This window comes from Pseudochaenichthys georgianus, chromosome 12, assembly GCF_902827115.2.
Source record: "Pseudochaenichthys georgianus chromosome 12, fPseGeo1.2, whole genome shotgun sequence".
NCBI classification, from domain to species: domain Eukaryota; kingdom Metazoa; phylum Chordata; class Actinopteri; order Perciformes; family Channichthyidae; genus Pseudochaenichthys; species Pseudochaenichthys georgianus.
In genome coordinates this window covers 12,734,862-12,750,715 of record NC_047514.1, presented here as the reverse complement: position 1 = coordinate 12,750,715, position 15,854 = coordinate 12,734,862, and the positions used below count along the sequence as shown (strand labels likewise).

Sequence of the window (15,854 nt, the reverse complement as noted above, 5' to 3'; positions counted from 1 at the left end):
TCATACATGATGATAAAAAGGCAAGGTGAACTTTCATGTTCTGTATTAAGACACATCAGGGACGCACAATGATCCAGTCAGTCAAGAATGAATATCTGTGTCCTCCTGTTTAAACACATGTTCCTCAGTGTGTTTAATGTGAGGTTGATAGATTAACGCACAAGCTATAATGATCAATTAAAAAGTGATCTATTCATATTCATTCATACAACTGGACAAAAATGGCAACATGACCATTGACTCCTGATGTTAATTAGCATTCTTGCAAACTGAAGGGTGTCCATCCTGTGTTTTTTTTACACTGTTTTCTATTAATATGCTCTGTCCCTAGTTGAGACCATTATTATTCTTCATTTTCTGGCACTTGCTTGACTAAACAGTTATCAATAAAAAAATACAAATAATTGAGAGCTTAATTGATATTTATAATAATCTTTAGTTGTATGCTCTATCTGCACAGTCTGTTTGAGGAGGCAGAACATTATCAGATACACTGCTGTATTATTCCTGCTCAAACTGTAAAGTGTGCAGAGGAGAGATCATGCGGGCTCACCAGCTGGTTTCTGCCACTGGAAGAAGGAGCGGTGTGTCTGCAGCTGCTGTGTGTGAAATCTACAGGATATGAGGCTACAGTATCCCACTGAACACCTGTGCTTCACTTTTTATGCCTGACTTCCTCTCTAAAGAGATCCGTCACCGTCCCACATCTGAGCCTATCTGCTCTGCCACAGTGCGTAGTTTTATCATATCAGCTTGTCAGGAAACCTGCCAGCCACCGATACCTGGTATGGGTTTGTATTGTAGGTGGTGGTCCACAGCCTAGCCTAAATATTGACTTTGGAATATGTTTGATTATGGTTAACATCTAGAGTCGATGTTTGATTGACACCAGGGGCTTGGGTGGGTGTGGCTTTAAAAACTAATGAGGACACTAAAATCAGTAATGATGTAAATGTAAGGCTGATTCCGACATGTTTTTTTTAAACGAAAATCCAAAATGTATCTGTTACTGACAAGAGAGCATACATTTTCCATCATATCAAATACAAATAATTTGGTGTAATATTCCTGGAAGTGTGGAGGACATTTCTAATGGCATTGAGGGCACTATGTAAAGGTAGAAGTAAATAAAAACAATATTTGAAAAATAATCAGAACCTTTAATATTATTTCAATATCTTTTTCTGTGGGTGGGTTTTGGTAATGGTTGTTTGGACATAAGACTGGTGCTGAAAAGGTTTTCTTTTATTTCAATATCCTTTTTATAAAACCTAATTTAGGTCAGTGAAGAATATAAGCAATTAGCTGAAAATATTTATGCTTTTTCTGCAGAAAGAAATCCTCAGTAGTAGTATTATGCATATTTGAAAGTTCTTCTTACTTCTCGTCTTTATGCAACAGTTTGTTTCTCCTCACAGCTACGAGTTGTAAACACACACCAGACAATAGAATATGTCAATCAGGCTGCAGAGCACTGTGAGCTCTTCACAGCCACTGACTGTGAACGACAGGCTTTAGTGTGTGTTTGTGTCTGTGGGCTCAGAGTTTGTCTGTGCCTGTGTGTACTCCGAGGTTCAGTGACACAGTTCACAGCCGAGAGCCAGTGTGCAAGGTGGGAGGTGGGTCTTCCACAGAAAAGGAGTGGCGGTCTCATAATGTTGTGATGTTTCTGAATGGGAGCTTCCTCTTCAGGAATGCTCAAACAACTGTGAATGAGTGTAGACTTAGTGCTGGCCCTTGTTAGGTGTCACTGCGTGTAATGTAGCCTGTACAGCTGAGTGAGTCAACAGCAGTGAATGTAACTTTGTATAAGAAGGAAAGTAGAAACAAATTGAATTAGCAATGTCTCTTCTCTATTAGGTGTTCAAATAACTTGTTATAAGGATAATAATTAATTACATTTTTATTATAGCACTTTTCCAGGTGCTCAAAGCGCTTAAAAAATACACATTACACATATCAGACATGTAACAGTCATTACTGTGGACAATATCCACAAGAGCAAATTCGGTTGAAGTGTCTTGCCCAAGGACACAACGGCCTGACGCAGTGGCGGCGGAGGTGGGTTTCGAACTGTTGTTCCCCAACGCCCCTTGATCTGATGATCAACGCACTCGCCCACTGCGCCAAAAACTGACCCCAATTATAATTATTAAGTTATAATGTTATTGTTTACAACTGTGCTTTCCCTGTATGATATGCCAAAATGGTTGCTGTGAATAAGATCTACTGGCAGATTAATTTATATAATACTTTTTTTTAATAGGGCAATATGTCAATATGTCAATTTTTTACATTTACATTTTCTATTGATTTTTTCTAAGTCTCAAATGTCTGCTGTTATATTCTTTGACAGAGCCTACATAAATTAAGCTTTTTTAACTATTCTCTAGAGACCTTTTATTTGAGTGTACTTGTTATTAATTTGACCTTTTTTTATATATAAATGAGACTTTAATGACAATTTATTTAGTGTGTATTGTGTGTGAACTGTTTTGCTGTACAGTGTATGGCGAGTGTTGTTTTATTTGCGAGTTCCAAAGACAACACATTACCTCACATCATCATCGGATAAATAACAGAAAGACACTATGGTACTGTCATTTCAGTACAGGATGAAGGCCTACCTCCTACTGCTGATATGAGCTATTACTTCATGTTAATAAATATTACCAGAGCTGATTAACCTGTCTGTGAAAAATGTTTCATACCGTCCAAGTCAATGAAATGCTTAATTCAAACCGTTTCTTTCAGTTTCAGTCATGGCTATGCACCGCCTCAGTCTGCTACGGCCTCTGCTCTGTCAGGTCCTGGTGGTCCGGTCCTCCCCTCATGGTCAACTCCAGGGTCAGTGCACCACTTCTGTACCCCAACACCCCCACCTCCTACCCTGCTGCATGCACCAGGCTCTATGCCACCAAGAAGGCAAAAGGTCAGTGAGGAGATTTTCTGAGTTCACATGTGTTCAACTTCTGTTGGCCAAACTGGGTTACGTGACTAGATATTATCTATCTTAAATATCAGTTTCCACTCTTCCCTTACTGATCTGCTCCTTTCCCTCTCTTCATCTTCCAAGCCAAGGCAAAAGGCCAGTCAGCTAAAGTGAATATTATTCAGCTCTGGTGGAAGACATCATCAGTCTGGATGAATTGAAGGGGGGAGATGACCGCTGTTCTCAATGCGCTCAAAGATGACTTCACACGCAACCTCAGCATCCGAACCCAGTCAGGTATTCAGCTTATCTCCGTTACTATCTATTATCTCCGTCCGAACTTTTTTAAGTCTCATGTTGTCCGTCTGCTTTGTGTCCTTAGAAAACTGTTTCATTCTCAAACCTTAACAGATGGCAGTATAAGTAGAGCAAGGAAGGTGTTGTCATACATTTTTTTGTTTTATTGAGTTGCTCTGCTTGTTATTTAATTGTATTTACAGGGTTAAAGAAGAAAACATGCTAGAACAAAAGAACAAAAGCAGTGAATTGTATATCAAACCACATACAGATAGGTTGAAGTAGTATTTGTATATTTTCAAGATGAATATTCAATCTGACAGTTATGTCTGTGATATCATCTCACTGTTGTCTGCGGTCCAATCAGAATGATAAAATGTTACCTGGAGCAAAACCAAGTTTGATTCCAGTTTTTCTAAAGAATGTTTTTTAGTAACATCTTTCCAAAAAGTGGCTTATTCTTCTCTATACAAGCTGTTTGTTACGTCCTCTGTCCTAGATCAGAGGTAATGTTGTATCAATCTGCCTGGATGGACTGCCATGACATCCATGAGGTTACAGACATCCATAAGACTTTCCATTTTATTTCTATAATGATCGTTTAGGCAACACTATATGCATGAATCACTAAGTAACATACACTGCTGAGGCCATACATGGGGCTACCATATTGTTTTACTATGAATTTGACAAGAAATACTTACATGCCCGCTCCCTGGGAGAATTTGACTTTTGGATGAAAGTCAGTAAGGCTTCCTGTGTGTTTGTATCTACCTGACAAAGCGCCCAAGGGCTGAAAGTGAGCCCCAGTGTGACCTTACCTTGACCCTTGGTTGACCTCTGTTTCCCCAACTACATCCTGGTCATGACCCTTTTGCCTCTGGGTTTGAACAAATGGGAGCTGGACTCAGAGGTGGGGGGTTATAATGGAAGCTCCCACAGGAGATGGCGGCATTTAGAATCAGACTTCAAAGTGTCTGAGCTTCTACTCCTGTTCCTCCTCAGAAGAAAGTGGGCTTTCTCTCCTACATTTGATTTATAGCATGCACAGTCTTTTTGACATTTACACAGCATTCTGGAAAATTAAACAACAGAAGCATAAACATAAGTATTCTGGTGAACACCACAATGTCTCTTCCTGTAAATATCCTCCACCTGTTTCATTGATTTTTAATACATTTCCAATATGCTCATTTGTCATCATGTTCCCTTCATCATTCAGTGATTTATGGTTTATGGAGTCATTGTCAATCTTCAAACCCCTCCCTCTACATCGCCCCATGATTTACTCTTCTCTTTTGTTTTGCAATAATTTCCAGCTTTATTTTTTGGCCTCCACTTATATTATATCTTCAATCTTGTGTGTCATACTTTTGGATTTAATTGCTTCTTGACCAACAGGGAAACATTTGTTCATAGGTCTCTGTACCCCTCCCTTCCTGTCTTCAGCCCTCCTTGTTTCTCTTGTCATCTTGTCTCCGTCCCTCTGTCATCCTCGCTCTATCTCTCTGTCCCCTCACTGCTGTCCTCAGCTCCATCCGTCCTCCTCCCGTGTGTGTGTGTGTGTGTGTGTGTGTGTGTGTGTGTGTGTGTGTGTGGTTGTGTGTGTGTGTGTGTGTGTGTGTGTGTGTGTGTGTGTGTGTGTGTGTGTGTGTGTGTGTGTGTGTTGTGTGTGTGTGTGTGTGTGTGTGTGTGTGTGTGTGTGTGTGTTGTGTGTGTGTGTGTGTGTGTGTGTGTGTGTGTGTGTGTGGTGTGTGTGTGTGTGTGTGTGTGTGTGTGGTGTGTGTGTGTGATCAACTTCTCATCTGGTTCTCATTAAGCTTATGAGTATGACTGTATGTGCTGTTTCAATGAATGCATAATGTGCCTGTGTTTGTCTGTGTGTTGCAAAGGTGTAGCCAAGTCATAGACGTAGAGAGAGATGATCAGTGCTTGACCAACATGTTGATGGGTAACCCGGCCCAAAAACTTTTTCTGTTTCCAAGGAAATTCAGACGGAGACAGTTTGGACACAGTACTGCTGGAAAAATCATTGAAACATTTCATATACCAATTGTTTTTTAAGTTGAAGATAAAAGTAGTGGAAGCTTCGAGAAATTGTTTAAATTTTTAAGGAAATAAACATATTCACTGTCTTGCAGCGAGTTTGATAAGACCAACAATATCACACTTGTAACTGCACATGTTTTTTTCCAATTTTATTTATACGATTTCAACCATATCAGGGCTCAACGGTAACTTTTAAAAGTTACCATTGTAACTTTTAAAAGTTAGGCATCAGCTTTTGGTTGCCAAAACTGAAAAACGGTTGCCATTTTTACGGTCACCTTATATTTTAAATAATTAATTAATATATACAGTTATACATCACTTAATAATGAACATGTGACACAAAATAATGTTCAAATGCTTTACTATAAGTAATTAACACAATTATTTGAAACTTAAGTGGTAAGGCAAGGCAAGGCAAGTTTATTTATATAGCACCTTTCAGCACCAGGCAATTCAAGGTGCTTTACAAAATGAAAGACATTCAGACAAAGGCATTTAAAAAACAGTAAAGATAATAAAAGAAACATTTAAAAGAAAAACAAAAAATGAAAGACATTAAGAAAATGGCATTTAAAATCAGTCATTAAAAGAAAAGCTAATAAAATAAACATTAAAAGATAATAGTTACAGTACAGTCTAAGATATGAATAGTTCAATTATTTCGGTTCTTGATTTTTCATTTATTCACAGAACCTCCCTTTGGAAATCCGAACATTTCCGTCCCGATTGTTAATTTAGACTGATTGTTTTCACCATGTTATGCTCGCATGACATCCACAATCGGACCCTCAGGAGGGTGTACTAGCCCCCTACTCTGCTTTGCGTTCCATAACAAGTCTTTAAGTGTTACCTGAACACCCCGTGTCACCAAAACACTATTTTTCACCCGTCGGTGCTGTGATACTTGTTCCCCAGTACAACTCACCTAAAAACTGATCGTAAACCCTGGCTACGATGGATATCCCAAATATCCTACTTTCGAGCAGTCCCTCTCATATATATCATGGAGAAATTAATTACGTTTAAATTAAAAAAATTAAAAGAAAAATACATGGATAAAGTTACAGTGCAGTCTATGATATGAATAGTTCAATTAAAAGCAGCGACAAAAAAAAGAAAGTCTTCAGCCTGGATTTAAAAGTAGTCAGAGTTGCAGCGGACCTGCAGGTTCTGGGAGTTTGTTCCAGATATTTGGAGCATAATAACTGAACGCTGCTTTACCATGTTTAGTTCTGACTCTGGGGACAGAAAGCTGACCAGTCCCTGAAGACCTGAGAGATCTGGATGGTTCATAATTTAGCAGGAGGTCAGAAATGTAATTTGGGCCTACACCATTCAGTGCTTTATAAACCAGCAGCAGTATTTTGAAATCTATTCTTTGACACACAGGAAGCCAGTGTAAAGACTTCAGAACAGGAGTGATGTGATCCACTTTCTTAGTGTTAGTGAGGGCTCGAGCAGCGGCGTTCTGAATCAGCTGCAGCTTCCTAATATATTTTTTAGTGAGACCTGTGAAGACACCATTGCAGTAGTCGAGTCTACTGAAGATAAAAGCATGGACAAGTTTTTCCAAATCCTGCTGTGACATTAGTCTTTTAATCCTAGATATATTCTTTAGGTGATAGCAGGCTGATTTAGTAACTGTTTTAATGTGACTGTTGAAACTCAGGTCAGAGTCCATTACTACACCTAGATTTCTGGCTTTATCTGTTGTTTGAACATTGCAGACTGAAGCTCAGTGCTCACTTTTATACATTCTGACTTTGCTCCAAAAACCATTACCTCAGTTTTATCTTTGTTTAATTGGAGAAAGTTCTGACACATCCAGTCATTGATTTGTTCAATGCACTTACTCAGTGTTTGAATTGGAGCATAGTCTCCTGGTGAAATTGTTACGTAGATTTGTGTTGTCACCTGCATAGCTATGGTAACTTATTTTGTTGTTTTTCATTATCTGAGCCAGTGGTAGCATGTAGATGTTAAAGAGAAGAGGCCCCAAGATGGAGCCTTGAGGAACCCCACATGTCATATTTGTCAACTCAGATGTGTATATATCTATAGAAACAAAGTTGTTTCTGTCCTTTAGGTAGGATTCAAACCAATTTAGAACTGTTTCCGAAAGTCCCACCCAGTTTTCCAGTCGGTCTAGTAATATGCTGTGGTCAACAGTGTCAAACGCAGCACTGAGATCTAATAATACTAACACTGAAGTTCTGCCACTGTCTGTGTTTAAGTGGATGTCATTAAAGACCTTTACAAGAGCAGTATCAGTGCTGTAATTTGGACGAAAGCCTGACTGGAACACATCGAAACAGTTATTTAAATGCAAGAAATTACTCAACTGTTGAAAAACAACTTTTCAATGATCTTACCTAGAAATGGGAGGTTTGATATGGGCCTGTAATTGTTCATTACTGAAGCATCTAGATCAGGGGTCTCCAACACGTCGATCGCGAGCTACCGGTAGCTCGCGGGCAGCTTTTCAGTAGCTCGCCGCTCGATTATAGCGTAGTAACGTTGCTTCTTGATTTTTCGGCCGGCCGGTGTTTTTATCTTAGAATTGTTTCTGTCACACAAATATAAAATTGGTCCGTGACGCAGAGATCAAGGAGCAGATGTGACAGCGGCACAGCGACACCACACATGGAGCAGTCTGCTTTCTCCAGCAGCACCAGTCAGAACCAACGGCAGAATGACCCGCTCTGAATCAGTCCGCGTTGCTGCGGCTCAGACACACAGGGAGTGATTTGTGTTTTTGAAAAACACTCGTTATCGTATTGTCAGGTTTTTGGTGGATTTAATCAAGTCTTGGGTTGCAGAGTATGAATGTCCTCTTGCTATTTTAAGTTGATAAATACGCGTTTAAAGTTTGTGAAGGCAGGAAGAAAGCTTCCGCAATCATCGTCTCCTCTCCGTTCCTCCAAACCCCGCCCCCCCTGAAAAATAACTACTAATAAGAGTGACAGGCTGATAGTGACCTGATAGAAACTTTATTATTCACTTAATCACTGATTGAGATGATGAAGCTAACTTAATCTCATACATTCATGGGATTCATGTAACAGTAAGACAGAGAATGTAAGTGTGCACCCACATGCACTATTTTTGTTTTTATATGCTGTTGTAAATACTCCTGTTGTCATGCTGTGTTCAGACTTAAGTCATGTGTGTGATGCCTCATTCAAGACATTCAGTGTCCTTTTTTTAACAGAAGACCGTTGCTAGAAGCTGCAGCTAGACTGCAGAAGTATTAGTTTTTTGTTTTTGAGGATGGAAAAATGTCACACACAGATATAGGGAGGCTAGACCTATACAATTGATTAATTATGGTTTATAATTTCATGTCAACACGAAGAAGAAAAGATGGCTGCACTGTTCAGTGTCAATCCTGTGGAGATGGAGGTTATACATCTCCAAAATCATGTTCAGCTTAAGTCTCAGCCAAACTCACAACATTTCTGGAGCCTTATAGATCCAGAAAACTATAAGAACATTCACCAAGCAGCACTGAACATGTCTGCTTTATTTGCTTCTGTGTACATCCCTTTGTGAAGCAGCTTTTTCTGGCATGAATGTCATGAAATCTAAATACAGAACAAGACCGACTGATGAACATGTAAATGACACTCTATTAGAGTGAACCTAAGTGGGTCCAGCAGACACCTGTATGGTGGACTCCATGCAGCGCCAGTCATCTCACGAACTGTAAAAAAAGTGAATGCACTTATTTTACACGTGCCATAAGATGCTTGCAAGGTGGTGATTAAGGCGATGTATTTACTATGTGGGCCATAATAAGAAGTGAAAAACATTGTAATTTGCTCTTGGACATTTTTGTGAATCTTCAGTGATGTACTTACTATGTTGTCCATATTAATATGTGAGAAATTGTCGTTTTCTTGGACCTTGATGTGAAGTTAAGATTTTAGATAAGCTTTAGGTATTGCAATTTCACACAAAAGTAGCTTAATTCAACTGATGAGTGCTATGTGAATAAATGTAAGCGATGCGATGCAAGTAGCTCTTGGCCACTTTCATTTTTTCAAAGTAGCTCTCAGGTGGAGAAAGGTTGGAGACCCCTGATCTAGATTATTCTTTTTTAAGAGCGGTTTAATGACTGCAGTTTTCAGGGCCTGTGGAAAAATACCTGAGTGAAGAGATTTGTTTACTATATGAAGTAGATCTGAGGCCATGCAAGGCAAAACATCTTTGAAAAAAAATCCTGTTGGAATAATATCAAGGCAGCAGGAGGAGGATTTCAGAAGTTGTATAATGTCCTCTAGGTTTTTATCATTAATCTGATGGAATTGTGTCATGGTGCTTGAATTGTTATTAGGTGGACACAGAGACAACACATTTGCTGTTCCTGATGCAGAGGCACTGACTGCTTGTCTGATTTTCTGAATTTTGTCTGTGAAAAAGGAGGCAAAATCATTGCACGCCCTGGTGGATAGAAATTCAGAGGCTACTGACACTGGGGGGTTAGTTAGTCTGTCGACGGTAGCCAGCAAGGCACGTGCGTTGTTTTTGGTAATGATGTCAGAGAAGAACGATTGTCGTGCGTTTTTCAATTCCAAATTATAAAGGCCAAGTCTCTCTTTATAGATTTCAAAGTGAACCTGGAGATTTGTTTTTCGCCACCTGCGTTCAGCTTTTCGACATTTTCTTTTTTCTGTTTTCACGGTCATGGCCTTTCTCCATGGAGATATTTTCTTACCAGACACTTCCTTTACCTTAGTTGGAGCAATGGCATCTATAACATTTTTAATTTTTGAATTAAAATGATCTACTAGCTCATTTACTGAGATGTTAGCAGGGGCAAGTGTGGAAGAAAAATTCTGAGTAAACATTTCCCTAGCATTTTCAGTTAAATATCGCTTTTTGGTTATCTCTTTTTGAACATTTTTGTGAACAGAAATAGAGCTCTCAAATAAAACACAGGAATGGTCAGAGAGTGCAACATCAGTCACCACAACCTTAGAGATATTCAGACCCTTTGAGATAATTAAGTCCAGAGTGTGCCCCTTATTGTGCGTGGGCTCCGTCACATGGTGAGTCAGTCCATAGCTATCAAGAACACAAAACAGTTATTTTACCCCTCTGTCCTAGGGGTTGTCAACATGGATGTTAAAATCACCAACAATGACTAGACGGTCAAAGTCAATACACACTATAGACATCAGTTCAGTAAAGTCATCAAAAAAGCTTGCACAGTATTTGGGTGGTCTATAGATATTTAGGAACAGAGCTCGAGAGGAGCATTTCAGCTGAAGGGCCACATTCAAAAGAATCAAAGTTTCCATACGATGTCTTCCTGCATTGAAGGGAATCACTGAACAGAATAGCAACTCCACCCCCTTTCTTATGCATTCTTTCCTGACTCATAAAACTAAAGTTGGGAGGGGTTGATTCGATAAGAACAGCTGCACTGTTATTTTGTTCAATCCAAGTTTCTGTTAAAAACATAAAATCGAGATTGTGCTCAGTGATAAAATCATTGATTAAAAATGTTTTTCCTGCCAAAAACCTGACATTTAATAAAGCTAGTTTAAGTTTGTTAAACACACTATCAGTCATGTTTTTTGTAACAAACTGTGGCTGACATGGAATCAATGCTAAATTAGATAAACTCACACAAACGTTTGAGCGCTTCCTGTTTCTAAAATGATTCACCGCTCTTAATCTATTACCTATCAACACAGATATCGGCAAAGCTATAGGCAGGCAGGGCCCCGGCAGTAAACTTGTCTACCCTCAATTGCTGGTATACTAAATACCAGTAGTGCAGCTGTTGTCATGTTCTTCTCAGATCCACAAATGAATTGAGCAAGTCACTAGTTTCTTGGTCATCCGTTGTCTCCCTTTCAAATTTGGGTTTCCTTGACCTTTGTACTAGGGGTGTAACGGTTCACAAACATTTCGGTTCGGTACGTACCTCGGTTTTTAGGTCACGGTTCGGTTCGGTACGTTTTCGGTACAGCAGAAAATTATCACAAAACATAACATATTTTTTTTTAATTATTATTAAACTGTGAATAATGTATTCACTCAAATAAATACAAAATATAATAAAACAAACATTAAGGTGCAGCATTTCGATTAACTGAAATAATCTGTATTTGAACTTTACTGTACTAGTAGGCCTACTCACAAAACATAAACTATTAGTTTTGGGTTTTTAATTATTATTAAACTGTGAATATTCACTCAAATAAATATAAAATATAATAAAATAAACATTAAGGTGCAGCTTTTCGATTAACTGAAATCATCTGTATCTGAACTGTACTGTACTAGTACCTAAGCAGCCAGTTTGACATCAGGACTTGCTTGTCATTGTATTTTCATGTTTTTTTAAAGAAAAATGTACTTGTCCACATTGCTTGCCGAAAGGGCAGATCAGCTGGCACTAGCAATGTCTCCTGCTGTGGAGAACACCCTCTCCCTAGGGACAGAGGTAGCAGATACAGCCAGGTAGCGCTTTGCTAACATGGCAACATAAGGATATTTGCCGTTTGTAATAGCTTTGGCTCGGTCTGATGTTTTTGCGAGTGGTGGAGGCTTACATGCTAGCGGGAGTTGGGTTTGCACTTCAGTCTTTTGGTGCCGGTGATATTCACGTTCGGGTGATGCCTTTTCAAATGAGTGTGCAAGCTTGATGTATTGCCAGCCGCGTAACCAATTGTAGTTGAACAATGCCGACAAACAGCTTTGGTTCGGTCCACCTGTCTTTGTCCGTCATCCTTGTACGTAACTGCGAAACCAAAATGTTCCAAAACCGGAGACTTCAATGATGCTGGAGGATTTTCGAGCTCAACTTTATCTGCGTTCGCCATTTCGACAGTTCCTCAAATCACTGACTACATTTGAACGCATCCCTCTGACCAGCTCGTCCAATGAAATGACTTGTTTGCTCTATGACGCGTTGAACACAATGGGAGCAAATTACTCTGAATGCTGCGACGCAGCACCTGAGATTACTTCCAAGAAGTTGTTCACGTTCTCAATTTTTTACGTTTAACGTTATATTCGTTCGGTACACACGTGTACCGAACCGAAGGGCCCGTACCGAATAATTTCGGTACGGGTACGTGTACCGTTACACCCCTACTTTGTACTGATCCCCACCATAGAATCTAGATCCTTTGGCCCTTCAGCATTGAAGTCTTGGATTGGCCAGACTAATACATTTCTAATGTTAAATAAATGAAAACCATTCACAGCTAAGAATTAGATATTAATTATTAATGCTGTAAATTACTTTAATATGTGTAACTATATTTAAAATGTGTTGCCTTTTTATAGAAGTGATTATATTTGTATGCCAATATTTTCCTATGGTAAAGTTTTGTTTTGCACTTTTATTTTGGTAGTAATAAGATCAGGACTCTTATTGTGAAGGAACTTTTACCGGAAGTGAATGCACAACGGAGCAGAATGTAGATATATATTTCGTCTCCCAAGACTTTACACATGTCCTCTTTGCTTTTCGTTCGGGTTCATCTTGCGCTTTATTAGTTGAATCACTTTGAACATTCGTTGGAGATGTTGACGGGTTGGCCGAACTTTTTACCCCACAGTCAAACAACTTAATTTGCTTCGCCATTTGTTGTAAAACAAGCACACAGTGCACGAGTAAACGTGCATCGCTTTCTGGCTCCGTAGTCACACCAATGCACGTGCAACTTAAAGGGGACCTATCATGCAAAATGCACTTTTGTCCGTCTTTTATACATGAATATGTGTCCCCGGTGTTCCAGGGAACTCACCAAGTGTCAGAAAACCCTCTCTATTTTCCCCCATACCCAAATCTATAAAAAAGGGGCTGCAACGGATCTGATAGAGTGGCGAAGCCCCTCCCCTTCCGGTGGACCTCCATGGGACCTTGGCCGTTTCTCAATTGCGAGGAAACTGGCTTCCAAGCCAATATTTCAAGGATACTACGTCATCGAGTGCCGCCGAAGGACTGTTCCAATCTCCAGCATACTTGGAATTCCACCGAATTCCTTGGTTTGGGGGTAATTTCGAGGCTGCACATGGGTAGACTTCGCGTCTTTCAAATCCCCACAATGCTTTGCGCACGGACCAATTTCCCCAAATCTGTGGCGGAAAATGTAAGGCGGGGCCTCTGATATGACGCACACCTGCACACTTGCTAGCCTGTTCCACTCTTCGTTTTCCGAATGCCAGGAAGGATTCTTGCCTAGCTTCTGAAGGAAGTGACTCGGAAGACATGTGCTACCAAGCAAGCATTCTCGCGATTGAGAAACGGCCCCTATTTCCAAAAAAGTATGTATTGAAGTCAATGGAGAGAGAAAGATTATCTTTCGATCCCGTTTGAATTGTGCCATGAATTACACATATGATGTTTGTCAATTTAAAAGATAATTTTGTAAGTCAAAAAAAAAAAATGTATCGTAAAACTGTGAAGTAACACATTTGTTTGTGTGAAACGCTCAATACATCTCTGGTCTCCCACAACAACACACGTCACCAAGATGGCCGTCACTACTGTCTTGTCAACAAAACGATTGACTACCCTCACTATCACCACAATGAAACACGTCCAGAAGAATGTCATGCAAAGCTGCTGCCTGCCTTCCTTTGATTCTCTCTGAACTGCCTGGTCTTTTTAATGTTTAATGTCAACCATTTGTGCAGATAGCATGAAGTAGAAAAGATCGGCGATCGCCGATGCTAGCTTAGCATTTCTCCCCCGGGCTTAAATTGTGTATATAGAATGATCACACCGGTGACAGTACTCTTCAAAGGGTTCACGAAATATGACTACTACTCTTACTGTTTAACATTTTGGGTTACTTAATGTTACTTCATATTAAGGCTAATAAAAATGACAAGGCTGTAATGCTAACTAACGTGCTAGCTACTAGCTAGGTAGCTAACTTGATCCAGCCACTCCTGGTCCTTTCGTCAGACGGGAAGCAAAAGAACGAGCAAGACCCATTGCTGGTATGATAACAACCTGGTACTAAGCACACAGGCATCTTGTTAAAGTTATCTTATCTTAGCCAGCGCCATTTAGATAGATTCTATCTATATGGCGCTGATCTTAGCTATCTCTTAGTGGAGGAAAACAATTGTGACATCACTTACGCGACTCTGGGATTTGTAGTCTTTCTAGTTGTCTTATATTTCAACAGTTTTACGACAAACTGTGACTTTTTTTACATGGAAATTATTTTTTAAGATTGACAAACATCATATGTACACATATCTTTCGATCCCGTTTGAATTGTGCCATGAATTACAATTCATGGCACAATTCAAACGGGATCGAAAGATACGTTTTCTCTCTCCATTGACTTCAATACATAATTTTTCCGAAATAAGGTCCCATGGACCGGAAGTAGATGGGCGTGACTTCGCCACTCTATACAGACTGATCCAGATTTGAACACTGTCCTGACGTAAGGACGGTGGCGCTATGGCTATTGGTCAATTCTCCACCTATCAGGGGAATGAGAGGTTGGGCCACGGCCGGCCATTGCTGCTCGAAAGCGCTGGAGACGCTGTAGTACATATGCCAGGCCTGTAAGTGGCGCTGTAGTCTGCCACAAAAGCAGCGAAGAAGACTTCCCTTGCATGGTTGCCCTTCTGTTTATTCTCCGCTTTGGCTCTTTTTCTCCCTCCCCAGGGCTGCCAACATTTGAGTTCAGCTTGGTGTGAGATTTTTTTTTTGTTGAACCGAAAAAAGAAACGTTCATGTGTACAGTGTTACAAATGTATTAAACATGTATAAACTAGGGTTTCCCATGAATGTACTGGGCGCTACAGTGGAATACGCTAGGGGTCTAACGGTTCACAAACATAACATATTTTTTTTTAATTATTATTAAACTGTGAATAATGTATTCACTCAAATAAATACAAAATAATAAAATAAACATTAAGGTGCAGCATTTCGATGAACTGAAATAATCTGTATTTGAACTGTACTGTTCTAGTACTCACAAAACATAAACTATTAGTTTTGGGTTTTTAATTATTATTAAACTATGAATATTCACTCAAATAAATGCAAAATATAATAAAATAAACATTAAGGTGCAGCATTTCGATGAACTGAAATAATCTGTATTTGAACTTTACTGTACTAGTACTCACAAAACATAAACTATTAGTTTTGGGTTTTTAATTATTATTAAACTATGAATATTCACTCAAATAAATATAAAATATAATAAGATAAACATTAACTTGCAGCTTTTCGATGAACTGAAATAATCTGTATTTGAACTTTACTGTACTAGTACCTAAGCAGCCAGCATGACATTAGGACTTGCTTGTCATTGTATTTTCATGTTTTTTTAAAGAAAAATGTACTTGTCCCACATTGCTTGCCGAAAGGGCAGATCTGCTGGCACTAGCAATGTCTCCTGCTGTGGAGAACACCCTCTCGCTAGGGACAGAGGTAGCAGATACAGCCAGGTAGCGCTTTGCTAACATGGCAACATAAGGATATTTGCCGTTTGTAATAGCTTTGGCTCGGTCTGAAGTTTTTGCGAGTGGTGGAGGCTTAAATGCTAGCGGGAGTTGGGTTTGCACTTCAGTC

At 39.5% G+C, this 15,854-nt stretch overlaps 1 protein-coding gene across 1 annotated transcript in view; it reads left to right on the top strand.

The window, feature by feature from the left end:
- Positions 1-2,762: 2,762 nt before the first annotated feature.
- mrrf (mitochondrial ribosome recycling factor) overlaps positions 2,763-15,854 on the top strand; it is a 25,465-nt gene continuing 12,373 nt past the window's right edge. Inside the window, 5 exon segments of the mRNA XM_034095630.1 lie at positions 2,763-2,818; positions 2,820-2,932; positions 3,077-3,109; positions 3,112-3,155; positions 3,157-3,229. Of these exon segments, the coding sequence (XP_033951521.1) occupies positions 2,763-2,818; positions 2,820-2,932; positions 3,077-3,109; positions 3,112-3,155; positions 3,157-3,229 (319 nt within the window).